Source organism: Centropristis striata, chromosome 23 (assembly GCF_030273125.1).
Source record: "Centropristis striata isolate RG_2023a ecotype Rhode Island chromosome 23, C.striata_1.0, whole genome shotgun sequence".
Lineage (NCBI taxonomy): Eukaryota > Metazoa > Chordata > Actinopteri > Perciformes > Serranidae > Centropristis > Centropristis striata.
In genome coordinates, this window is record NC_081539.1 from 20134607 (window position 1) to 20162354 (window position 27748).

Genomic DNA, 27748 nt, shown 5'->3' on the forward strand with positions numbered 1-27748 from the left:
GTGCCGCGAAAAACTCATATGGGTCATTTTGACAAATGCTCATATGGATTGTTATGGGTGGTATTGACAAATGACCTATTCTGTTATTTAGGTTTGAGATCTTGTTGGATGGTCCCTTGTGGCAGATAAGTACATATTGTGCATTTATGTTGTACGTTGATACAGCCAAGTTGTTCCAGGACAGAACATACACATCTAAAAGATACGGAGCCACATTAGCATTATTTTGAGTGTTTTAACTTTGCTTTTAGTCTCCACCAACTCCTTGGCTAAACTAGCTAAACTTTAGCTACCTGCACTTTATTGGTCATCAATCATTGGTGGATCATGATATTTGCTTCAGGGAAAATACTGTTTGATAATCTTTTCTGCATTATGTTATGTTTGAGAATTAAGTAAGCAGACAACTACCTATCTACTCACTAGTCTTGTTCAGTGTTTCTCTTGTTAGTATAAGAGTGAGCTACAGCCATGTTTCCTGGCTAAAAGTAAATTAACTAAAACTAAGACTACTTGTGAGAAAGTAGAAGGTGGGGGGAATGGAGAGACAGAAGGAGAGAAGCGGAGTGGACGGATGAATTAGACTTAATAATGTTGATTTTGCAGTGTAGCAGCATGAAGCCTTTGTAGTGAGCTGACCTGACAAGATCTCACTTGTAGGCATGCATGTCTGTTGGTATGCATGTCCACATCTGTTTACTCGTGGATATTAAGTGCATGTTTGTACCTTGAAAAGAGCCTGGAGGCAGTAAGGCAACATGAAAAAGTTTTATTCATCAAAGTTATCTTCGTTAGCACACCTTCTGGCTCTACTTTTCATGCCCTATCTATAAACTTCATCTATTTTCTCTCTCAATCCCTCCCCCTCAGTTCCCTTGCTGATTCTTCCACTTAAATCCAAATTACCAAATCATGCCCACCAGTGTTCCTCTTAATTTTCTTATCATTCTTTAATGTTTAAGTGAACCTATCATTTAAGGACAGAGGATTCAATAGATTGGTGTTTAGAGTACAGATCAGGCACACAGGGAGTGGTAAACTGGGGATGTGCATGTCTTAATATTTCAGTCACAAACGGAGCACTGGGCTGAATATCGATATCTAGACGCAACCAAGCTGCGGTCAACCACTGGAACACACAGTGTGTGTGCATGCATGTATGTCTGTGTGTGTGTGTGTGTGTGTGTGTGATGAGGAAAGAAGCATACAGTTGCTCCAATCACTCTCTCTGCCAGTAAAAAGGGGATGCGTTATGTTGAAGTGCTCCCACTGGGGTGATCAGCAGCTGCAGGATGTGATTTGCTCAGAAAATGAGGACGATTTCCATTGGATGTTTCAGGTTTCAATTTTCTCACTGTCACAATTTTTCACTGTAGTGTGTGAAGGTGGGTGATGAGATTCCTGGATGGATGGAGTTACTGCTCCATGTCCATGCGATGAGACACAGGCAGGGCTCAAGAGTTATGCAGAACAAAAGTTGTAACGATTATTGGTTTGCAGTTGTACTGTGATTCATTCTGGCAAACATTTTATTTCACCTTAATGAAAGCTACAGTGGAGGAGCTTCAATTGGAGCCATATTCATCACAAGAGAAGGTGACATCTTGAAACAGCAGACAGAATTAGATGGACACAACTAATTACACATTAATTGTCTAATACGCATTACATGGACTGCACTATATTCTAATTGGTTTCCGAAGACTAACAACTGAGGAAACACATTCATTGAAAGTAAACTGAGATTGTCTTTATACTAATGTTTATATTTATATCTAATATGTGTCATGCATTTCCTTTGTGTCCTTATGTTCTTAACATTTTACCATCCTGCAAACATGTTGTGATTCATAAATAGTACTGTCATTTTCATTCATAGATGATTTGTTCCAATGTGTTAAAACAGAGGTTGGTTGAATTATGTGTACAACGCCTCCTCATTTCCATTGTACTTGCATGTTATGTTCTGCTAAAATGTATCATTTCTTCCAATTAAATACCATTTAAGGCAGAGTTTAATAAAAAAAAAAATCATAGTGAATGTGGTGCCAAAGGGACAGTTCACCCCAAAATCAAAATAGATATTTTTCTTCTCACCTGTAGTGCTATTTATCAGTCTAGATAGTTTTGGTGTGAGTCGCTGAGTGTTGGAGATTTCGGCCGTAGGGATGTCTGCCTTCTCTCAAATATAATGGACCTTATAATGGAATATAATGTATGGCTCTCGGCTTGTGATGCTCAAAGCGCTAAAAAATGCATTTTAAAGACTCTACAGCCATGTCTCCAGAAATCATGACCCAGTTTCTCAAGATGATCCACGGGTCTTGTCGTGAGCAGTTTCATCTCTGAACTATACAATATATAAAAGAAGTTCCTACATGAAACTGCTTGCAACAAGATCTGTGGATCGTCTTGAGTAAGCAGGTCATGATTTCTGGAAAGAGATCAAATGTATTTTTGCATTATGTATTCAAGTGAAAGCAGAAATCTCTATGAAACACATCTCCAACTCTCAGCAACTCACACCAAAACAATCTAAAGTGATAAATAACTGAAGGTAAGAGAAAACAGATAAGGTACACCTTGTCCTCTACAATAATTCCTATGCAGACATAAGTCAAGTGTTTCATGCATGGAAAGTAATTCATGAGGGTACCATGAATAAGATGATACAGCATATAAGATCAAACTTCAATGATGCTTGAAGGGAAATTTGATTATGTCAGCATGAACATTAAATCCATAGAGAATAAACAGTGCAGCAGTATGTAAGCAAATAGCTGCAATATTAGTGAGAGCAAGGTTATACAAAATTATTGACATGATGCTCTCCACTAGATTCAGCAATTTTGCAGAGAGGTGAGTCAATGACTCTGGGTAAAGAAATGCCTCCCACTGGCCACTGGGAGGTAGGTAGGCTCTCCATAAGTGAACATGTGATTGAGAATGAAGGGAAAGCAGCTAGGAAATAAAAATATTCAGACTGTATGAAATGCATTACACTTGCAAGGTGTGCAGAGGTGTGCAGCAATAATGCCACAGCACATGATGGCATTGAAATTCCACTCCAAAACCGTTTTACAGATGTTTAATTCAAGGATTTAAGTTTTTACATTTTTAACTGTGTGTTCTCATTTAAGAAAAAGCCAAACCCTTTTTCTGGCAACCCATAAACTTCCCATGCAACTACAAATGTATTTCATGTATCTTGTTTGGATCCAAACAATAACTAGGTTTCGCAGGCGACTGCCATCCATTTAGAGTCCTCCTTAAACTGCAGCCTGCAGCCAAATCGGAGCATTTTAGCCCAGAACAAAGTCTGTAATAGTTTAGCTGAATTCTCACTCCATCCTTGACAGCTACTGACTGAGACTTGGCTGTATTGATCTGCGCTAAGCTTTTTAGCTGCACAAAACTCAAGAGCACACAAACAAACCCACGCACACAAACACAGACACACACAAATATATGAGCACTAACACAATGTCACGCACAAGCACAAACACGCTCAGTCTCTCTTCCTCCGTCTCATACACACGCAGCCGCGCACGGCAAATACACAAAGATATGCAGCGGCAATCACACAACAGCACGCAGTCATACAAACACACACACAGATCGATGCATTCGCTCTGTTGCTATACTTAGGCTGTCTACTGGAAGTGGATTAACAGTGGCAGAGGACAAGCACTTTCATCACAGCAGAAGAGAGAACAGGACACTGCTCTCCCCTCTGACTTAATGCTAACACTGCTGGCATTCTGTACTGAGTGTGTTTGTAAGTAGGGTTTTGCAATTGATATGTAAGTGTCGAGAGTTCAATAAAAAGTTATAAAATATGTGTTCAAGAGTCATCAAAAAAGTGTGTGTATGCAGTGTTTACCTGGATGGTGATGCTTCTGTCGACACGGGACATGTTAATGCTATGTGGCTGTCCGTTGGCCAGGTTACGCTGGTCCACATCGATAGAAAAAGGCTCCCTCAGTCCTCCCAGGTTATACCGCACCTGTAGTGAACCTGAAAACATGCAGGACAGTGGATTGAAACTCTGTCTGGTTATATCAAACCTCATATCTCTGATTTGCCAGTTATTTAAAATGTGTTTCGTAGGAGATACCATTAATACATACCTGAATAAATACAATTTTGTGGCTGCAAAAACATGACTGATAACAAGACCATAAAGATAGTGTAACACTGCTAGATGATACCAAAGACTTGACACTATTAAATTTGGCAACAGTTTCTACAAAGTCTATGTCTAAAATGCATTATAAATATTTATACTGTGTTATAATCTGCACATTATAAAGCATATGACTCAAAAGGTAAAGTACCAAACACTGACTGGTCACTCACAGTCCCATGTCTATAATGCATTACAAATTTACTTATAATGCATTACAGAGTAAGCATTACCCTAACCACCTACACTAACCTTATATTCACATTATAATGCATTATAACAGTGATGATAATGCATTATAAAAAAATATCATAACATGTTACAAATGTGAGGGTTAATAATACAAACAATGTCTGTAAGTGACCAGCAAAATTATTAAATATATGTTACATGACCTTCAAAGTTGTTATAAAATGCCATAATATGTTATTATTGTTGCTATAAAGCATACTGAGCATTCACAAGTGCTCACATCTATAATTATATAGTGATATAAGTAGATTATAATGTGTTACAATTATGTTTTTAATGTATTATAGACATCTGTGCCAAAGAACGTGTCACCTTAAATTCATTTTGTTCATCATAGACTTTTTCCTCACAGAAGTATTCTGATTGAACCGAACACATGAGTTCAAAATGTAGTTTTCTTTTGAAGTGATAGTGCAACCAGGGGTGAGGGATGGAGGGCAAAGCTCTGCAAGATTCAGAGGACTCACAGCTTGACTGTAGATTATAGATATCGACTGTTTTAGGGCCCTGTGTGCAGGGGGCCCAAGATTTTCTTGCAGCATCCCGAGGCAGTGTGAGCCGTTTGCAGTTTTATTTTGTCGGTTGTGCACATCGATTTCTGAAACACTAGATGGCACTGTCAAATTCTTCTTATTTCTACTTTTATTAAGGCACTTTGCTGTCTGTCATTTGCTCAGTGGGAGGCCACTGACTGGGGAGGATTTTTGAAGATTATAGAACTTTCCAAACTGTGCTGCAAGGACAGCCTTTAAAACTGTACTGTGCAGCACTAACAAGCATTACTCCAAGCAGTCGTCTCAGTGGTGAGTGATCAAACATTGTGTGTGTGTGTGTGTGTGTGTGTGTGGGGATCTTACCATTCTGCCTTAAAACCACTGCCAGATAATCCTGTGTCTTGGAGCTGACATACATCAGGATAGCTGGTGCATTGGAGGTGCTGAAACTAAAGGCCACTTCCTCCTTTGTGAGATTCACTTCGTGTGGTGTCAGCTGGTGCGTCAGGATCTTTGTGTCCCTGCTGGCTCCTGCAACTGCTTCGGGCATGAAGTTGTACTTGACCAGTGTCCCCGCCTCAAAGAAACCCCCAACATCTGGATGAGATGACAGGAGAAATGAGTTAAATGTATGAACACACCTGCAAATGCAAAAATAAATACTGCTTGTCATTGTGTTCATCATGTCCACAAGCAGTAGAATTATCATGTTTGATAAAAAAGCATCCATGCATAAAAAAGCAAGGAAGACAGAGAGAAAGAAAAGAAAAACACCTTCCATCAAAAAGAAGCCGCGGGGAAGCACTCATAAACTCACACATGCCAAGACACAACAGGGTAGACATATTAAACGGCCACAGAGAAATAAGCACACACATAAATATGGCTGTGTTCAGGAGGTGTATTAAAGTGGGTGTTAAATTGCCGTGCAGCAGAATCTGAAACCAAACAATACATTGTTTACCAGTACATTAACAGCCTTAATGGCATATTCCAGCCATTCCAGGAGGCTTATTGATTCTTGTAATCAAGTGTTGAGAAGAAGGGACCTTATTTTTCAATACTCCCGTTATGCTCCTTGTTGGTGAAAAAAAAATGCACAATGCGCGTGAAATTAAAGAGAATGGTTAGAGAGAAAGCAGTGAGCCTGGGGTTGTGTGTGTATGTGTGTGTGTGTGTAAATGCCATGGAATATCTCTTGACATGTTCGCCTCCCCTTCATGGCAGCAGGGAAAATGTAAATCTACACCCCTCACGAGCGAGGAATACTAAGTGAACACATTTATGCATCTTATTTTAAAGCTTCACTTCACCCATCGTCTCCCACCGGACACAGTACAATAAATACTTCAAGCTACATTACTTAAATTTAATAGAAGGCTTATTACTAGAAAATGGGCAAGTTCTCTGACTAGAATCGGTGTATGGATGAAACCTCACTTCTATTCAGCTACACCACAATTTTATCCTCTATTCTGCTGTGCACTGATATTGTTTCAAGCTTTGGAATTCTGGAGAGACCCATTTTACCAATTGTTCTGCGTTAACCAGGCGGAGAGCTTGTGAAGTTTTCAAATAGCCTGCTTCTCACTCGGTTTTCTGATGTGGTTGGGTTGTTCACTGTCTGCCAAGATCCATTCTGCTGGGTATTAACTGAATCAGACTTAAATTCAGTATTTCTGTCAGAGCTGGATGCTTGATTGAATTCCTTAAATCAGTTACAAAACAATAGATGGAAAACAAATGAACATAACAAGCTTCAATATGTATGGGCAAGAAGCTCAGGGAGAAGAGTTTGCTTCTTACATTCACATCTTATATTAAACCTCATTTTACTATCTGTCAGCACAGATATTGCATATTAGCCACCTCCTTTACTCTTCACTCTGAACGTGTCCTATGAGCAAGCTAATATTAGCCTTTTTTTGGTTGGTTCAGTTTTCACAAATGATAGTTTTAGGAGGCTGGCTGACTGCTGATCCTTTCTAAATGCGAGAATAGTTGGACAAAGTGCGACCCGTGGGCTGCCAGATACGTTTTGAGCGACCCCCTGAACACGTGAAATTTGTGCATTAAACTTAAATCTTCTGTTGTCAACTTTAATACCTTCACTTTAAATAGCTCACATTTAATACACTACTCGGCCACTGCATCAGACTGCACCCATACAAACATGAATACTTGCTGTTTGGTAAAGTAAGCTATTTTAGTGGACAATTCATGACTGCATTTTGTCTGTGCTGCCTTCAATCATATGTTAACACTTTGTACTTTAAACTTTGAGCATTCCTGAGTAGTATTTTGAATAAATAAAAAAATAAAAAAATAAATAAATGCATATATACAATCCAAAATAGTTAGGACATGGTCTAAAACATAAATTAAACAGAATGTGATCGTTTGCTGGTCCTTTTTGACATCTATTCAATTGAAAAATGTACAAAGAAAACATGTTGTGTGTTAAAATTGATAAAGTTATGTTTTTTGTATATAAGAAATATATATAATATATACAGTACTGTGTAAAAGTTTTGTGAAAAAATGCTATAAAATAAGAATGCTTTCAAAAATACAAATGTTAATAGTTTAGTTTTATCATTAATAAAATGCAAAGTGAATGAACAGAAGAAAAATCTAAATCAAATCAATATTTGGTGTGACCACCCTTTGCCTTCAAACCAGCATAATTTATTCTTGGCATTTTTCCTCATCTGCCTAAGTCTTTTGCACAGTTTCAATCAAAGTTTTAAAGTTTACAGTTTTTAGGAAATTAGATTGTAGACCAATGTGTGTGTGAGTGTAGAGTGAGATATAAATATGTGATTACGTTAACCTGGCTGGGGTCATTGTTGGACTATCTTTGTGAAAGGTAATTTAAATTTCTTACCAGTTCACTTCACAATTAAAGAGCATTTTGTAATTTTTATTAATGTCTGGACCAATGGACAACCAAGTTTTCTTTCCCTCGTCACTCAAATGTGTCAGATAAGTAAACTAATGCCAGGGCACTCTGTGAAACTTATTTATGTGTAATTGTCTTTTTTGTGTGTTTCATTTTGTGTTTGTTAACACTTACATTTGACCTAAGTTTGAACTTTTCGAAGAGCTAGAGCAACCGGCAGCCGATCTCACCATCCACTTCACTTTAAAATCTACTCGTACATTTTATCTTTATTCACATAAACTGTAGATTAGGTGGGGCCTTTGTGTAACCTGTCTCAGCCTTCTCTGCCCTGCTGAGAAGAAGAGAAGCAAGACTCCGACTCGCTGCCCAGAGCCTCAGCAGCCACACGCACAACTGTCTGGAAGCATAAGAGAGAATGAGAAAACTCCGCTGCAGGGCAGGGGCTCTTTATATGTGTGTGTGTTTTTATGTCGGCGCATGAAGGAGTTTTGGAAAGGGAATTTGTGCAAGCATGCAAACCTCTACAGGTATCTACAATGAGTGCGTGCGTGCGTATCCATGTATATGTATGTACATGTGCACACTGACTTCATGTGACCCTCAAGGGCAGAAAAGCAGAAAAATGAGAGTGTATAATAATAATAATACTGCAGGGTCCCCTGAGCAGTGTGTAAATATGGATACAATGGAAATGCACTATGCAATTATGGCTGGCTTCATGCATTTTTCACTCGCTGGGAGGACGGGGAGAATTTTTGAGAAAGGAAGAGAAAACAGGAGAGGGGCAACTGAGAGGGGAGAAGGAAGAAACAAGGAGGGGGAAGAGGTGAGGAAGAAACATTTACAGAGTAAAAAGGGACAAAGGAGAGATGAAAGAGAGGAGGAGCAGAGGTTGAAGTGGGGGAAAAGAGAAAAGAATAGAAGGAGAGGAGAACAAGAAAAAAGAGAAACCAAATGTATAGAAAAAGATGAGAAAAGAGGAAGAGCAGAATGGAGAGTAATAAGAGCAAAAGGAGACTGAGAAATATAGAAGATGAAGGGAGATGGAGGGGAGAAATAGGTAGAGAAGATGAAGGAAAGGCAGAAGAGACAGCAGAGAAAGGCGGAGATGGAGAAGACTGAAAAAAAGAGTTGCACAGAGTAGAACACAGCAAAGCAAGAAGAAGAAGAAGCAGTGAATTGTAGATAAAAGGGACGGGAGATAGAACGGAGATGAGAGAAGAGAAGATAAAAGAAGGAACATGTGTGAAGAGCAAGGGAAAATGGGAACATGAGGAGGAAAAAAAGGGATGAGAAAGAAGATGAAGACCAGAAGCAGACATGGGTGAAATGGAGGAAAGGAGGAGGCAGACGAAGGAGAAGAAGTCACATGTCATGCACAGGAACAAACAGACACAAGGGTGTGCTCTCTCCCTTTCTTTGCCTCTCTCTTTTTCTGACACCGTACAGATGGACTAATACATAAACACACACGCAAACACAAACACACACCCTCGCACAGACAGTAATCTCTATTCTCTAAATCCCGAAATGCCTGATTGGTTATGACAGGATTCAGAGGAGGTCTTCTCATGTCTTACACTAGCATATCACCACACACTGTCACCCTCTTCCCTGACACACACACACACACACACACACACACACACACACACACACACACACACACACACACACACACACACACACACACACACACACACACACACACACACACACACACTTTGCTTTTCTGTCATCTTGTCACCCCCCTGCCAAGAGCACAGGGGAAAAACACTATTAGGCTTTAGGAAACAAATTAATTCACGTGTCGGGGATCAACTCTCTGACTGGGAGCTAGCAGAAAGCCTCTGACAGCACTGCAGCTCTTCTCCCCAGAGCATTTTATGAAAACTTGTTTTTGGAAGTATAACTTTAATGCTGTATCTAATGAATCCCTGTGAAACAAACATGATGTTGAAGCAATATGCAACAGTGCAGGAGCAGAACTACAGTGTGACATTTCTCATCTCTGAACTTCAAAAACATAAAGCTACCAGCCGCTTACTGAATTGACTTGCATTTTGTTTTTGAGCTTGATCTCTCAGCTCTGCATTTTGCACAGTTTTTAGCATTCAGCGAGTGCACTCTAAAGTCAGGGAGAATTGGTGGGTAAGCACAATATCACTCTCAATCGATGCCTTTTATCATAAGCCCAAACACTTCCAAAACCGACGGCACCAAACTGAATAGGAAGTGAGGACAATCACAGAGCGCCGCAAAAATCACAGTGGGTTGTCAGGCAATGAAGCTCATTGAAACACAGCTACTCCAGCAGTAATCACGGCGCTATTTGCCTCTGGCTTTGTGAACTAAAGAGGGACTATGCCAGTGATAGCGTGGCATTCACAAAGATGCCTGTAAAACTTGGAAAAGTGTGAGCCAAGAGATTATGTCTCAGTGTGTCATCCTAGAATTCTGAGCAGAAAGGTAGTTTGTTAGGTTTGAGGCAAAGAAATAAAAGGTATAAAAAAAAGTATTTATCTGCCACTGTTAGATACCTTAGGAAATTGCGAAAAAACCCTGCAGCGCTGGCGAAGGGTAAATAAAATGTGACATAAAATAGTATCTGGAAGCTCACACAGAGAGATTGATTTGTCTTGGAATTGAAGTTTTGAAGATGAAGAGCAGCGTGATACATTTCTGACATTTATAGCGCCATGATCTAACTTCAATTAGAGGCTGAAATTGTCCTTCCTGAAATGCTACTCACCTCTGGTGCAGAACGGGCCATCGTAGGCGGTGTCGTTGCAGTCACACAGGTAACCGTTGTACCTCTCCACACACTTCCCTCCGTTCTGGCAGTACATCCCAAAACTGGTACAGTGGCCTTGGCAGCCAGGCTTGACCCCAGGCGTGACCTTTGCTCTCTCTTCCAGGTCGAGGGTGATGCCATTCATGCGAAGGGCTCGGATGCAGCCCAGGAACCCCCTCTGCCCCCCTGCAGCACCTACGGGACAAGGGAGGGTAGGGGAGGTGGTGTCAGTGCAGCAAAGGATATGTAGCATCAGGAGATGGGAAAGAAATAAAAAAGGAGGACACATGGAAGTCAGGGTCACAGAAGTCATTTTGAAAATAAGAGGCTCTTTTAATCTCTTTTAGAAACGTTAATATTCTAACGCCTGGAGGAAGCCACTGATGTCACGTTAATCGTTCCAACTGTGACGCTGTTCTTGAAACAACCTTCAACTCGTTTGATTTCTTCACTAATTAAAACGCCCTAATGAACACTGTGTCTTAATGAACATCTCACAAGCAAACACATGCAAATGGATGCACGGTTGAGCGTAAACTACATGGAACAGACACACACACACACACATTTAAAAACACACCACACAGAGCGCACCTGACTTGAACGAGTCAATATAAGCATTAATGCTTAGCCTTGGGGTGTCGATAGCCATTCCTCTAAAGTGCCTCCATCGTCATTCTGGCCTTGCACCATTACAGTCTAACTACCCATTAACTTGGACAGAGGAGGGGTGTTAAACAGATTAATGCCCACCTAAATGACTATAGCAATAAACACACTCATAAACATGCACCCACAGGTATAGATTCAAGCATACACAAGCACAACCACAGAGGACGGTAACACTCTATAGATAAATACACAAGTATAGGCACACACTCCAACGCACACTATCATTAACAAGAGCCAAGGGGCATTTTAGTTATTAAAACCTCTCAAATGCATCCTTGGATTACCGGGAAGTGTCCATTCAAGACGACATGTTAAGGAGACTTGAACACACACAGGTTTCTCCTTCAACAGCTGTATTGTCTCTCACACACACACACACACACACACACACACACACACACACACACACACACACACACACACACACACACACACACACACTGTGAGCTTAACAACACAGGAACAACACAGATCCAATAAGATTACTAATACATGTACGTTGATTTGCTACAGACGATACATCACTTGCACATCAGTATGCAGCTAGGGCTTTCTCTCTCTTCTATTCCCACAAAGGCTTTGACTTTTGGTAGACCTGTTAATTAATCTATTTTGTACCACTGATTGGCTAGAGGTTTCTGCCACCTGTTTACCCAGGTCTAAATCAGCGTCTGATTAAACGGACAGCAGGCTCCAAGGTCTGTGGAGACTAAGGCGGACACGTACACAGGTACGCACAGACACATACAGTACTCACACATAGATGCATACAGTTTCAATACAACTCACACATGGCGTGTAGAGTGATAGTGACTGAAGTCAACATTGGCTTATCCCAGATATAAACGCTTTGGTAAATACGGAGGCAGGAATATATAACGGGTTGCATTTTTATGAGTGCTTTCGTATTTTGAAATTTGGGTACATACATACATTTTGTTCTGTGTGTTTGTGTACTTTTACTGTTCTTTTGTAAATTATGCTTTGTTGCTATAACTTATATCTATCAGGTACCAACTGTGAGCTGTGAACCAGGACATGCAAGGCAGTAAGTAAATATAAAAAACAACAAAGTCCACAGTGAGAGGAGGTTGGGGCGGATGAATGGGTCAAACAAACATAGGACTTTCAACCAGAAGACTGTTGTCTTGTCTTGTATGTACTTTTAACTAATGCAATTTACTTAACTTACTTAACTTATCTTACTTTAGTAACAATTTATTTTAAGCCCAAGTCATAACCTTCTCCTAACTGATTAGTTTGGTTGCCTACACCTAACCAAGCAGTTCAAACATACTTATTTTCACAGGAAACACAATCTTTCCTAAATCTAACCAAGTATTTTTGTTGGTTCTGTACTGCAGAGGCACATTGGTTGCTGATGTATAAGATGTCTTCACCAATGTCAATATCAGCTTCAAAAATTGAGTATTGTTCAGACTTTGGAGTACACACACTTGCACATATGTGCATGCCTCAACAAATATACTGACATTGATCAGAAATTTGGATAAATAATCAATGATGAAAGCCTATGTAGCATGTGTTTGCTATTTATTTATGGGTGATGTGTGTGGCTCAAGGGTATGTTATCCTGTAATGATGTGCTAATGAGGGAACATTTTATATTCATTAGGATGTTCACAGTACACACATGCAAACAAATGTACAGCCAACAGCCAAATGACCAATTAAAAAAGTCATAAAATGTGACCTTTCGACCTTCACTGTGTGTGTTTGTGTTTTTAATGTTAGTGTGGATTTACATGATGATGAACTAATGAATAAACATGCAGTATGCACTTACATTCTGTATAGAGTTAAGGGAATGGACAGACAGTATGTATTTATATGTATGCGAACTATTATTTTATGCCTGCTCCAACCATGCAGATAAATTCTCCATTTACACCAACAGGCTGCACATCTGCTGCACTGCTGTTCCTCCATTATCTTTGTATAAGTGGCTTAATAGAATGGTGGTATGTCCTATTTCTTTCTGTTTGCTGCTGACAAGAGCCCCAAAACTGTGTTTACACGCTCCATGTTTATTGGGGATGCACTTTAGGATGCAATTTGTATTGCTTTTAGATGAGTATTTTTGATTCATATGGTCTAAATGCTATTTCAAAAGCCTTCTGAACCCACCGGCATTTCCAGGGGGGAGATTTTATCATAGAAATCCCATTTTACCAGCCCAGTGCTTTATATCAGTTAGTTTAAAGCAATGTTTTTTCCCCCCAACTATCTCTCTTTAAGTTCCATAATGGGCTTGCTTCTGATGGATCATTGCCCGGAAAATGTACTTGTGCATTGCAATAAGCCTGAGTCTACAGGCATTCCTAACACCTGTGTTTTAATGTATAGCATGAATCAAAAAAGGTAGCAGCACGAGAGCACGAGCAGTTACATTTTGAAAGATTAATCGTAGCTAAGGTTTAATCATCACTAGTGTGGAGCTGCAATGAAATCACATGCAACAAAACACACTCAGTTTGAGGGTGAGGTCTGTGTACACGTGTGAACTGTGGAAACTGAAGTCGTAATGTCTGCATTAGTGTCGCAGAGGCATTTCATTATACTCATTAAATGTTACCTACTGTCTTGGCAGGTGAGTGATGCTGGTTTTCCTGTGACAGGTGTCGCACACATGCAGAGAGTAGAAACAAGCAAGATGTCGATCCATGAAGACAGAAAAACCAAAGCAGAAAAAAAAAAAAAACAATCCAACCATGAGAGAAATTAGCAAAAAACATAACATGCAAAAACATAAAAAAGGGCAATAGTGAGCATTAATCAAGAGGAGAATCAAAAGAACAGATGGCAGCATTAAATAAATAAAATGTGGCAAGACTGATAGTTATGTGCATGTATGAAGTGAATTGGAGAGCTAAAAGTTAACAGTGTGAAGTAAATGACAGCAGGCTGATGGTATAACATTTACTCTCAGGGCCATTAGAGCAAATGAGCCACTGTGCAGTAAACACTAAAGCAATCAAATGCTTGATGAGGAGCATATTGATTGAGAAAGAGAGAAGGAGATGATACAGCGACTGATATGAGAACAAGGTGAGCAAAATAAAGCTCCCTGTTGTACTTCCCCACTGCGTGATTATGTGAAATTATACAAACAAATTATTTCGATCATCTTTAAAAATTATTTTTCAGGTGAATGGACTGCATTGTTCTCTCTACCTCAATAGTTTCAAACAGCCTCATCGATATCAATCGAAGACGGTGTGAGGTGGAGGAGGATGTTACAAGGAAGAGTTCAGACAAAATCTTGAAGCCCGCGTGGCTCTCTCTACTCTTTCCAAATCTCTCCATCAAACACAAAAAGATCTCTATCTTTTCTTGAAGTCAGAGGTCTAAATCTAAACCACTTCCCTTTAGAGGCTGGGCCACTTCCTGTGTGTCACACTGTAACTTCTCAAAGCAATCCTCAAATGAGGATTTAGCAGGGATTAGAGATCAGATATGAGAAGGTGCTGACACCTCTGTGGCTGTTGTTGCATACAAGTCTCCCCCTGCTTTCTCTCTATCTTCCACTACCTCTGGTGTTTTCAGATGTGTGCCACACACAACAGGCCTGATCCTTCTCCTGTCTTCTTTCAACAGAAAAGGCCAGAATGCACACATGCAAATGAGGCTGAGGCGTTATCTGGAAGCCATTATGTTCCCAGTTTCATAGCTGTGAGTCGCACGGTGACAAAACCTTTCTTGCACCTTTCAATTTTGCTAAATGAAAGTACAAATACACTGAGAAGCAAATTGGGACATGATAAGGTGAGGATGCTTCAGCACCTTCGAATCAGCAAAAGAGACGAGACGGCGAAATTATATTATAAACGGGGATCGGGGGGGTTAAGGCTATCACATCGGGATGCCTGATTGGAATTTGGAACAATCTCCTTTGGGCAGAACTTTTTCCATGAGATAGTAGGAACTCTGTGATCCACCTCAGCACTTTTCCTTACATCCGCAAATCCCTGAAACTATTTTAGCCCAAGAGTTTGGGTTTATAGCGTATATTGACAGCTCAGCACAAAAGGTAGGATGAGACAGAGAAGTGAAAGCATAAGGAGAAAAGTGGACAGATCTTCTGCCATTAGAGCAGCTGATGAGTGGCATTGTGTGAAGTGGAAGATGAAGCCATAAGGAACTAACCAGATCTCTTTAACAAAATGTATAAGTGGGCATAATTAGTGTGATATTAAGAGCTTGATCTGTCTGATACAGAATGTGTGTGTGTGTGTGTGTGTGTGTGTGCGGCTGGGGGTAGGGAAAGTCAGAGGGTGGTTATCGTCCTTGTGCAATAATAGTTTCTTAATCCAAAGGAATATAAATGCTGAGTCAAAGTATTAAAGTATGAAGGAAATGACCTCTATAAGTGAATTTAGTTCGTTTTAGTCACACGGCCTCACAGCCAGCACAGGGGCTCAGTTTTAACTTTATTAAAAGTCTGATCACTTACACGGATTAGTTTCCGAGGACGTGCGTGTGTCCTCATGTGTGCATATCATAAAACGTGAAATGGCAGTGTGTGTGTGCGTGTGCTGGATTAACATGAACTTAATTAGCAGTGGCTGTGGCTAAGATGGACTGAAGCCTATTTCGAAGGAAGCCAGTGATTTCCAGAAAAGGCTGCTTCGTCTTTAACTTCTGAAACAATCAGACGACACAATGGATGTCTGCATCTTAGGGCAACATTACTGGAAATAAAGACAGCACAGAGCGCTTTAATTCAATCCAAATACGATTACATGGATGATGTGTACTTAGCCATTTGCCTTCCACACATACGATTATAATTGATGATAATTATGGTGTGTTTGTCTCTGTGAGTTTCCCTTCCACACAAAGCAGATATTAAATGTTCAAATTGCAATCAAATGTGTGTGTGTGAGTCATTTTTACACACAGGGGTTGTTAATTGTTTGGACTGTGTGGGAGTGTGTGTGTGCGTGTGTCTTACCCACGTAGAGCTGGCTGAACAGCTCTAACCGTGTGTGTCCTTGTGCAGGAGCGAGCTGAGACGCCCTGTATGTCTGATCCAACTGAAGGACTGCCTCTTTGACGTTTCGCTCGGCCATCACGCGATGCCATTGGTCGTCATTGAGGGGCGTGGCTGAATGTACTGTCAGCTCCACGGGTCCGTTTCCAACATCAAAGGAGAAGGAGATGACTTTAGGAGCTGCAAAGAGAGTGTGAGAAAAATAAAGAATCAATTCACCTGGAATCTTAGTTAAACTGCATGAAGCAATTTCATCGCAACTTTCTAAAACACAAAACTCCCTATTCTGTCATAGTCCACTCTACAGGTAAATATGCGTTCAATTTCTAATCTAATGGCTCATTTGTTTTGAGGCCATTCATTTGGTTTGTATAGATTTCAGCTTTGCAATACACGACTGCTCACAGCTCTGGACAGGACTAATCTCACAGACAGTCGATAGATGCCAGGAACTTTTGGTTTTGCATGATGTAAAGTGGAATCGCAGCAGTTTTCATGTGTGTGTGTGTGTTGTTGTTTTTTTTTCCCTGTTCTTGAACTTTGAAAGGTTTCCCTAGTTTTGTTGGAGGGATGAAAGCCAAAGAGTGAGCAAAGAAAGAGTTGAAGATAAATGACAGAGAGTGTGTGAATGACCAAAGAGAAGAGAAATTAATTAAAAATGAGTGATAGATGGCCTTGTTTTTATGCATGTTAAATTTTAATCATCTTAAAGTTAGTGGATATGTGGGTGTTTGTGTCCATGTGTGTCTGTGTGTGTGAATTTGTGTGTGTGTGTGTGTGTGTGTGTGTGTGTGTGTGTGTGTGTGTGTTTGGGATGTGCCATGGGGAATTAAGAAAGTGGAAATGTCATAAAGTTTATTGCTCCTCCGCAGTTCAGTAGCCTAATATTTCAACAAGCCAACAGGGGGCACTATTATACCTTTTATGACCATGAAAGGGTCAAATGTTCATCGATATTTCTGAATTACAGTGAGTGTGTGTTTGTGTGTGTGGCATACCACCTGTCCATTCCAGATGTTTTTGCTACTTCATGGGTGAGGTCAGTGCCTGATGGCTTTTAACCTCTCTGTAGGGAACAGTGATCAATCTGTACACTGTATGTGTGTATATATGTTATGACAGAAAAGAAGATGAAAAGAGAGGCAGAGAAAGTGTGTGTGTGTGTGTGTGTGTGTGTGTAGTTTGTGTTTGTGTGTGTGCACTTATTTCCACCTCTATCTCAACTCAAACAATCAGATAAATAATCTCTACATGACCAGACATTTTAAATGTTATTTTGGGAAAAAGTACTAACCAGACATACCAGTTAATATACAAAGTTATATGAATATATTTATTCTCTCATCTTTACTAACTGCAAGACACTGTTTGGATTCATTATTTTATTTCTACACTGTTTCTTCTTCTTCTATGCATTATGTGTGGATGAGAGATGTTTGATGAATGCTTGCCACTGCTAAATGTCAAAGGAATCTTTTTTTTGCCTTGACCTATGAAGGGAATGAAGCAGAAATGAGAAAACAATGAGGGAATTATTTTTGCTGCTGGGAAGACGATTTGCAATTGTCAAATTAAAACCCAATTTGACTCTTTTTTTTATTGTTTGGTACTACTGTGAGGCCGCTGTATAAAAGCTATATATTCTGGCTGGTGCCATATGGCGGTTATTGGCACCACTGGGCTGCAGTCATACAGATGATGCATAACCACTTCACAGCTCTATATGTTGCTGCTCCATTAAGGCTTCATTAGGCTCAGATATTACAGTGGATAATTTTATGTAGTGGTCAATGGGGAAATGAACTTTCTATTTTTCCTTTTACACAATCAATATGCCTGGCCTTTTTCTCCTTTCCATATTGCTTTCATCTAATTATCTATTTTCACTGCACATATTCTTATAACTAGCACATCCTTTCTGCAGTACACATATAGTTCCTCTTTTTTCTTTGTTCTTTAGTTTGCTTGTTCTTTCATTTCTTTCCCTTTTTATCCATTCTCACAATCCCCAGGGTCTATCCTCCCTTCTCTGTGTATTAATTCTTCATTCTCTCATTTCTTCATTGTTTATTCATTTGTTATTTCATTTACAGCTTGCTTTCTCAAATCACTTACCCATCCCTTATGAATCAGTCACTTTGCTCCCCCTTCCCATCCTCACCTCGATCATTCCTTCCCTCCTTGATCACTTTCTTACAGACCTTATCATTTCCTCTTGAGATGAGATGCAAAAGCAAAAGAACTCATCACAGCAAAAGCTTGTCTAGATGTGCTGAGTGCATTGGCCCATAAGCAAAATCTGAAATAGCGCAACTAGAACATTCAACTACACAATGCACACAGCAGCATGCAGAGAAATAGATGTATGTACACTCAGTGAGGCACAGAGTAGAAGCCCTCTGACAGGCTTTAGTATGCTGAATTAATGATGTCTGTATGCACAAAGCAGGTCTGCAGGGCAGGGAAGAGCGACATCAGTTATTTTAAATGCTGAAAGAAAGCCAAACATATATCAGAATACCCCAATAGAAACAAAGCTATAGCAATGGTGCAAGAGCAACGCAGTACGGCGTGAGTGTGTGTGTTTGATTGTTTGTGTGTTGTTTTAGCAGCGCTGCAAAGCAAGATGGATGCCTTACAACTTTCTTTTTTTATACTCTGTCCACAGGCTGGGATGAAAACTAAAGTGCCCTCAGAGTGCGGAGCTTGCCTCATCTATTTGCATAGCTGTGATGGATGTTATATGTGTTAATGTGTGTGAATGTTATTTTGTGTGTGTGAGAAACACTTGCATGTTGGCCATGAGGAAACCCAGCAGGGCTTTTTAGTTTTTTCTATTAATCTCTTAATATGGAGACTGAAAGAGCCAAGTTCTTAATTATGCTTCAGTGCAGCACAACCAAACAATGATAGATAGTGAAAGAGATGGTATACGTCTTTATGTGAAAGATCATTGCTTGTGCTGCTGTGCATATATGTGTGTGATTATCTAAAGTAAAGTTTCTTTTTGCAGATCTTCAGCTATCTTCAGATGGCTGCCAGTGTATTGTCTTGTCAATCTTTCATATTGGTTAATTCTTTGTTTTTCGACTCCTTTTGCTCTGTGTTGTTCACCCCTGGGAAAGAGGGAACAGTAAACCTGCTGCTGTTGATGCTGACACAAGATTTAAAGCAACTTCTGAAAAACGAAGCATCTCTTTTGTGACAAAGGGGCTCTTTAAATCAAACTATTTTATGCTTATCAGCAAAAACTTGCATACTCACAGTGCAAAGGATCTGGAGTGCTTTTTAGTGTATACATAAAACAGATATAGTGAGTTAAAGACTAACTTCTGGCAGTTTTTGAACAAGAGTTTGAAAAATATGTATTTAGGTGGTGGCTCATAGCTGTTCTCTTAAGTAGACAGCTAAGTATTGCTTTAAAAGTCAGAGAGGCATCTGTGAACTTTAGAACGCTCGAGATACATAGACTGCTGCTGAACTTCAGATGTAAACTTTGTGTCTGTCTGGCCTGCACATTAAAAAGAAGGCAATAATACAATTTTATAAGCCGCGGTCTCAAGCGGGAAAGAGCATTTCTCAGCTGGATCCCAGACTGAAAGTGTTTATAACCTTTGGGCGAGACTATCACGGAAATTGCAGCCTCTTAAAGACTCAAAACATGGCACATACATACTTTCTACTGAGCCACAGAGCAGCCCAGAAGTCAAGCATTTCTGTATTAAGGGACCTTTTTATCTATCCTCAATCCTGTTACCAGTCCAGGTCACATGCTTCTGAATATGCCTTTAATGCTGCCTCTCAAATGTGCCTATGCCTACTTCTTAGATTCAAAGAGGAATAGTGTCCACCTGATGGCTTTCAGTTGGCTGAGGTCACAGTAATGCGTGTTTTGAACAAGTGTGTGTGTGTAACTGTAAGTGTGTGTATGTGCTTTGAGCTCCTGCGATGGCACAGCAATGCTATTCTGGACTAATGCTAGTCATTTCATGCCTTGACTGGATTGCAGCAGATACAGTTTTTTTCACCAGCGAGAGGGCAGAGATTATGTGTGTGTTGATGTGAGTGGGCATGCGTATGTGTGTGTGCATGCAAGTCGTTTTTAACGTTTGTGTGTGTGTGTGTGTGTGTGTGTGTGTGTGTGTGTGTGTGTGTGTGTGTGTGTGTGTGTGTGTGTGTGTGTGCTGTGGGGCAAAATGCAAGATGATAGCAAGGGAGAGGAGAGAGGAAATCAATGTGGGGGCATTTTGAAAGCCTCGGGAGACACATGCACACGCACGCACGCACACACACACACACACACACACACACTGCATGCGCGAACACACACAGATACTCTCTCCCTATCTCCTCTGGCCTGCTGTAACCGTGACAGAGGTACTTACTGTATCTTTGTGTGTGTTTTTGTGTGCACGTTTGGAAGACAAATAGCTCCCCCCCTGTGGCAGACTTCTCACTGTACTTGCATGTACAGTATAATGTCAGCACACAGCAATAAGTCAGTGTACATGTACAAGACAGAGTTGGAACAGAAAATAAAAAAGCTTATGGAGCATTTAGGCCACAAACCAGCCGACATAATGTCATCCAGTGTAATGGCTTCAGAAAGCACTTTGGCTGAGAAATCATCCGTCGACTTTGTGTCTATTCACTGGTTGGCATTTTGACACAACATGGCGGCCAGTCACACCAGCAGGAATGGTAAGTGAGTGACTTTGACACCAAATGTTAAAATCTCTTTCAATCCCAAAGAAATGCAATTAGTAATCTATCGACAGCCATGCTGTGCCAGGAACCCCTTTCACAATAGTGCTCTGTGATCAAATTGAAGCCCGGAATTTTAACATTCTTGATCAGTACGGCTCCACAAGGCCGTTGGGATTTTAATTTGAGCCACTGGAGCAGGATCACAGAAACCTGCATGACATGTCAATCATAAGTCTCCGAAAGGCCTTAAAGAATGGGATATGTGATGGTGCAAAGCTTTCTCATTTTTCTGATTTCCTACATCGTTCTCCTCTCCTCTGTTACCATCTCTTCAATTTCTTCGCTAAGAGCCTTAATGTCTGACATGATAGTTGAAGTCAGAGATGGTATGCCAGTCCGAGTCAAGTCTGAAGTGTTTGATTTAGAGTCCAAATCAAATATCGAGTCTCTTGGGTCGAAGTCTGAGTCAGATATCAAGTCTTTGAGTTAGAGTCCAAGTGAAGTTTCAAGTCTCTAATGTTTCTGAATTAATATGTCTATGCCAAGAGCATGGTCTCCTTTTGGATTTTATCCAGTTAATAGTGTGGGAACTGCACAATGCCCTGATTCAAAACAGATTGGAATTACTTTATTACTTTCTTCCTTACATTACAATGCAAAAATAATGAATCACAACAACTTAAAGCAATTTAACAAAATAAAGTATTTTTAGAGATCTATTACAAAAGTGTGAGCATTATTTCAACAAGATATTTTGGCATGTGTCTACTTTTATCTAACAGCGCTGTTGCATCTCAAGAATATCAGTCTGAAAGGGCCTTTGCACTCAGCCTTGCACAATGAGGACGCGTGATAATAGATAATGCCCCCATGACTGAGCACCCTTTCAACTGGTGCAATGTCTGCTTTGTGTCCATGGCCAAAGACAAGCTGTGATGTCTTCAGACTGGGCTCCTACTTATATTCCCTCTCAGGACATGGGAATCTTTCCATCTCTGCTGCTGCAAGATTTGAAAGGAGATTATATTATACATTATATATAAGAATAAATGGATAGCAGTTTATATTATAAATGTGATACATATGGTAAGATTGGAAACAAAATTACTACTTTACTATCACTTCATTATAACATTCTCCTGTAAAATGCACCCACGTGCATTTTGTTTCATTTCATTTCTATGGATTGTTACATATTTATTTTTCCAAGATACATCCAGACGTGGACAAGCTATCCATAAGTGAATAACTAATTTTAAAATGATTTTTTTTCAGAAGTTGTGCAAACATTCATGTAGTAAGTGTTTTTTAAGCAGCATTACTAAATAACTGATGATAAAACATTACACCCACCTTATAGATCCTTGAAAATCCACTGCTTGAAATTATCTGGGGCAAAGAAATCATGGTCAAGCCAAAGGAGGATAAATGATCGGTCCAGCACAACAGGCAGCATGTAGACCGTCTCCAACATCTGGCTCCATCTACAAGCTCCTTTAGCTGGCCAAATTCCCTTGGCGACTGTCACAGCTCTTTATGTCCTTGGGCCTCAAGAAGACTGTTGAGTCTGTGATTTTCCAAATGAGCGATATCTTCAATAAGCCGTAAAGTTGAAATCCATCTGACTGATGGTGATGAGGAGATACTGCAGTTGGCACCAAATTCTGCCTCAAAAGCTTCTTTCAACCCACAAGTGGAATGAAGCAGACAGTAAAAGTTATTCACCTTAACTATTGAGCCATTTCTTTCAGCCCACCACAAACAACTGGCTGAAATGCATGAGCAAAACGCTGCAGGCGAGATTTTCAGTTACTCTCATTTGGATTCCATGTCAGCTTGGTAATCATCTCCTCTTCTCATTCGCAGGGGTCTTCTAGGTCTTCCCACTCACTTTCAGCTGAGCCCACAGAGGGGAAACAGACTGTGGAGGCCTGCTTCATATTGGAAGTATGCTCACAGATGGTGCAAGTTTGTGTGTTTTTTTCATAGTTATCAAATATATCGCTTTTCCTCTCTCCACTGTGAGATCCTGTAAATCTGTCACAGCCTAGGAGAACAGACTGTAGCTTTGACCTCAGGTATTTTGGCACTGCGTGGCTCGTTAATGATAAGGTGTGCAACAAAACTCACGCTACACTTGTTATTCTAATGTGTCAAATAAATATGTAAACACACTTTATGCTTCAGTGTTCAGCTGCAAGGTTTCTGTGCAATCATAATCATAACACAGATTTCCATTTAATATTTTAAATATTTTTAAGTTGTTCAGTTTTTACTCAAATTAAAAAAGGAATTTTACGTATTTTAAATGCACCACATATACAGTATGTTTTTGTGTTTCCATCTGTGGAAGTGAAATTGCAGATACTTTCTGGGTGAAAAGACTTGTCGCTGCAGGTACACACTAAACACTGAAACACATACAACCCATTTCACTGACACCAATGGGTGACCTCGTGTCTTCATGTGTGTATCTCAAGAGTTAAATGCTATGTGCAAAATGTTTTTTAGAAAAAGGAATGGAGAGAGAGAAAAGAGAGTAGGTCTGTGTGTGTGTCAGAGAGCTTGTGTTTTGTCAACCCTGAAAATGGGTGATTTGGTTAAACAGAGGTTTATAATGGACATAATTATTGCACACACCAATTACCTTAAATAAATGATTGCTCTCTCTCTTGCAATCACACAAAGTAGTGCACCATAATCAGGAAGGCAATTGACTGTTGCTGGTGTGCATCTGCTTCAGTGTGTGTGTGTGTGTGTGTGTGTATGTGAGATTCTGAGTGTGTGTGTGGTGACAGGTTGCACCCAGTGACTGACTGCTGGATTAAACCTCAATCTGGGCTGCAAAGAGTCAGAAAAAGAGACGCAAACAGAGAGAGAAATGACTCTCATGCACACACAGAATTCATCACATCCATCTTACATTTGAGCTCCAAGCGGATGAAATCAGTGTTGCCCAGGTTTTCCAGAAAGACGCCGTAGGGTGCGCTGGTCTTGAAATAGAAGGAGATGTCAGCGCTGGTCTCACCCTGGAAGGTGGCGAAGTGCAGGTAGGATGACGGAGTGGTGAATGATGCAGCGTTCCAGTAGTTATCTGTGGAAAAATAGACAGAATTACAACTCTGTACCAACCCATCAGACATGCACCTGCTGTTACCTCCATCACACTATGGCAAACACTATAATATAACCCATTCCGATCTGATAAGCTTCAGAATAAATTCATTGTAGGAATGGTTTTATTTCAAATGGTTATGCATCCATTTTCATTTAATTCCAAAGAGCTATCAATCTATTCTGGATAAAACAGCCTTATCTCACGTCTATTGTCTAATGTGGCTCATTTAATATCTCCTCAGAAAAAAATGATTCCATCACCTAAAACTCTATTTCTGTGCAGAGGTTTTAACGTAGCCTGTAATTTCCTGCAACTTCAATAATACTCAATAGAAAGTTGATCATATCATAATAGCACAGAGAGACAATTTCTTTTCTTCGAAATGAGGACCTGAGAAGGGGACAAGGCTACATGGACAAAGTGCTGCGGGATTTTTGATAACAACTTTTATAATGACTTTTATGAAGCGAAACCAGCGGCTGCTAATGAAGACAAAGTAGCAGCATGCTAAACAGCTGCTGATGAATTATCAGACTGTGGTTGATGAAGTGACTTCTCTGCTGTCCCCTCTCCTCTCCCCTTGCCATGTCTCTGTCTCGCTCCTATCACTCAAGGAAGATGAAGAGTAGGGAGGGAAGAAGTGAAGGAGGAGGAGCGGAGGAGGGGACAGCTGAGGAGAGAAGACAGAAGGAGAGGGAAGAGGCCGGGCACGGGTGAGAGGATTGAATATTGAAGGAGTGATGGAAAAGAGGAGAGAAAAGTCAAGCAAAGGACAGATGACAGGAGAGGAAGAGGAGTGTGTGTGTGTGTGGGGGGGGGGGGGGGGGGGGGCATATGGAGGGCACGAGGAAGAGGAGAAGAGTGGAAGAGTAATGTGGTGTAAACTGTGTGAGATTTGGTTGATGCCTCTGAGGATTGGCCTCAGACCTTCGTTATGACCCTGGATTAACAGTGACCAGGAGCAGTGGAGCCGAGAGGAGAGAATGTGTGTTTAAGAAGTGTGTATGGACTGCACTTCAATCGATTAATTGTTACAATCAATTCATCTTTAAATTATTGTTCTGATCTGGCATCTAAAAGATTCTCTGACATGTTTAAATAGCCTAAGTTGTTGGATCAACAGGCCAAAACCCAAAAGGTTTTCAATTTAGAATTAAAGTAGATAAATGACAATTTTACTTAATTTTTCTGTTGAGCAAATAATCAGTAAATTGTCTTATCACTTCAGCTCCCCATTGCTTCTTTTCAAGTGTGTGACTTCATACTAATGTGCATAAACATGTGTTGCACGTGTTTGCGTGAGTGCACGCCTGTAAGTGTAGGTATGCACCAGTGTCCGTGCATCTGTGTGTTTGTGTGTGTGTGTTTCTCCTGGCTCTGTGCGATAAGCGCTCCCCAATGACAGGGCTGAGCCTCTCCCCTCTCCTCCTTGCCTCACATCCTGTCACCAGGGGCAAGGGCAGATAGCGGCCAAGCGCACACACATGCACACGCAGGCACATGCGACCACCTACTGATGCTGTCTTTGTTATTAGTGCGTTTGAAGTAGCAATACTGTTCATTTCTCTACGGGAGGCGCAGCCAATTATTGAACAGGGTTAATTGAGGACTAAACAGGAGGAAGCCTGTGGAGGCCACAGAAACAAATAATTATGTTTACTGTGTTGTTCAAAGCAAGAAGGGAATCCAGAGCCACGGAACTGGTGATACTCAGATGTACAATCACTGACTGATTGCAATAGGGATTGCTTTGATGATTGCAGCATATACATGGAATCAAAGGAACAATCATGATGGTATTTCAAAAGAAATAACCCAAATGTTGAAGAGTAGAGCTGAAATGCATATTGAAACATATATATGCAAAGAATTTACTCAGTTTTATTTTGTGTGTACTGCATACAGAAATACAGCCCTCACAATCCAAATATGACATCACAAATACATAAACAACATAACAAAGTCCCATATGCTGTGATATCTATTTGTATGCGCTGAGTTATACCTGAAGAGCTTCGAGCAAAGAGAGTAAAAAGAAGGTTGACAAAGACATAGACTCAAGAAGGACACAAGGATATAGAAATACAGCCTGGAGGCGAGTCACGCTTCAGAAGGAGGGAGAGAGAACAAGAAGAGAGGAAAAGAGAGAAGTGGGAGGAGGTTAGAGAGAGAGAGCTCAAAGGGGATCTATGGTGTGAGAAGCAAAGGAGAACAAAACATTAGGGGGTTGACAGAAACTGAGTGTTGGAGAGAAAACAGTGTTAGAGGAATAAACATGGAAGCCAAATCGTAAACCTCTGATTGCCCCTGTGCCAGATCCACAGATGCAACTGGTTGGCTAGGCTCTGTGGCACATTTATCACTCCCATATTGAAATGTTTATCAAACAAATGTTTCAAAAACGGATCCAGCACATAAATGTGTGACTGGGACACCACAAATATTATACTAGTAGCCATAAAGCCTGATAACATGCTTAAAGAAAAGACAAATAATGTTTATGCCAAAAATGTATTGACTAAAGTTCTATAAAATCAGTTTGGACTAAACTCAGATGCCTGCCACACTAAGACAGATCACAATCTGTGTTCAATCACATGGGCCTATTGGTTCTTGTGTGCAATCAAGCTGTTCGCCATTATATATTCATACAATACACAGATGTGTCAATGTTTAGAGGTGAGCACTTCAAAGACAGGCAGTTTCAAATGGAGTCTGAAGTGGTTTTCTTGATAAACCTTTTTCTCTGTCTAATTGGTTCTCAAGGTGACAGCGAGGCTGAAATTCTCATCCTGTTGTCATTTCTTCTCCTGGATGCCCTCGGCCTCATTGTGTGGTGTGCTAATGTAGACAATTGGGCTTATTCAAGAGTATCTCAGATCTACTTTCAGGATGGGTATGGACTTCGCTGCTGAGCTACTGTACTGTTAGACACTTAATTCCAATTACTGGTGAGGCAGTATAATGCTGGATTTTTAGACCAAACGTTTTTATCGTTCTCAAGAGTTCTCTGATGCTTGGTGGTGGCCTCCAATATCTCCTATCCATGTGCAGCCTACATTAAGCATCACTTGAAACACTCAACAATGCACACAAGGAGTCCACGAGGAGGAATTGAGCATTTTTTAAAAAATGAGTTAAAAATCAGCACTATGCGTGAATCACTGCTTTCTGTTTGAGAGGACAACCATCAGTTAGCAGCATGTAATAATAAAAAGTGAACACATACAGCCCACAGGCTAAATAAGGACATACACAACACCACGCTTTATAGCTTTCATGCTCAGGTTGGTGTAGTAACCATGGAGCTTGGGATATAGCAACGGCTTGATCTGCACAGTTTACGAAGAGGAAAGGATGGGGGTATGTTTGATGCACAGCTACTGTTTTACCAAACCCAAATTTGAGTGAAACCAAATTTGTTGATTATTTTTTAGCCCAAATAGTGGCACGGCCATGAATGGCAATGCTGGTCTGTTGGCCTGTTGATCCACAGCTTTGGTCCAGAACGAAATATCTCAACTACTGCATTGACTGCCATGACATTTGTTACAAACAATAAACTGGATATAAAGAAAGATGATACATATCCACTTCTTCCCACTA

The 27748-nt window shown here is 40.4% G+C and overlaps 1 protein-coding gene across 2 annotated transcripts in view; it reads right to left on the reverse strand.

Moving 5' to 3' along the window:
• The window catches only part of cntnap2a (contactin associated protein 2a), a 350626-nt gene that overhangs the window by 22862 nt on the left and 300016 nt on the right, over positions 1-27748 (reverse strand). For both annotated transcript variants that reach the window (XM_059327332.1, XM_059327333.1), the window contains 5 exons: positions 23948-24118; positions 16279-16497; positions 10590-10826; positions 5296-5529; positions 3884-4017 (listed from right to left, as the gene is read on the reverse strand). In XM_059327332.1, coding sequence (XP_059183315.1) covers positions 3884-4017; positions 5296-5529; positions 10590-10826; positions 16279-16497; positions 23948-24118 — 995 coding nt within the window. The remainder of the gene's footprint in view (positions 1-3883; positions 4018-5295; positions 5530-10589; positions 10827-16278; positions 16498-23947; positions 24119-27748) is intronic.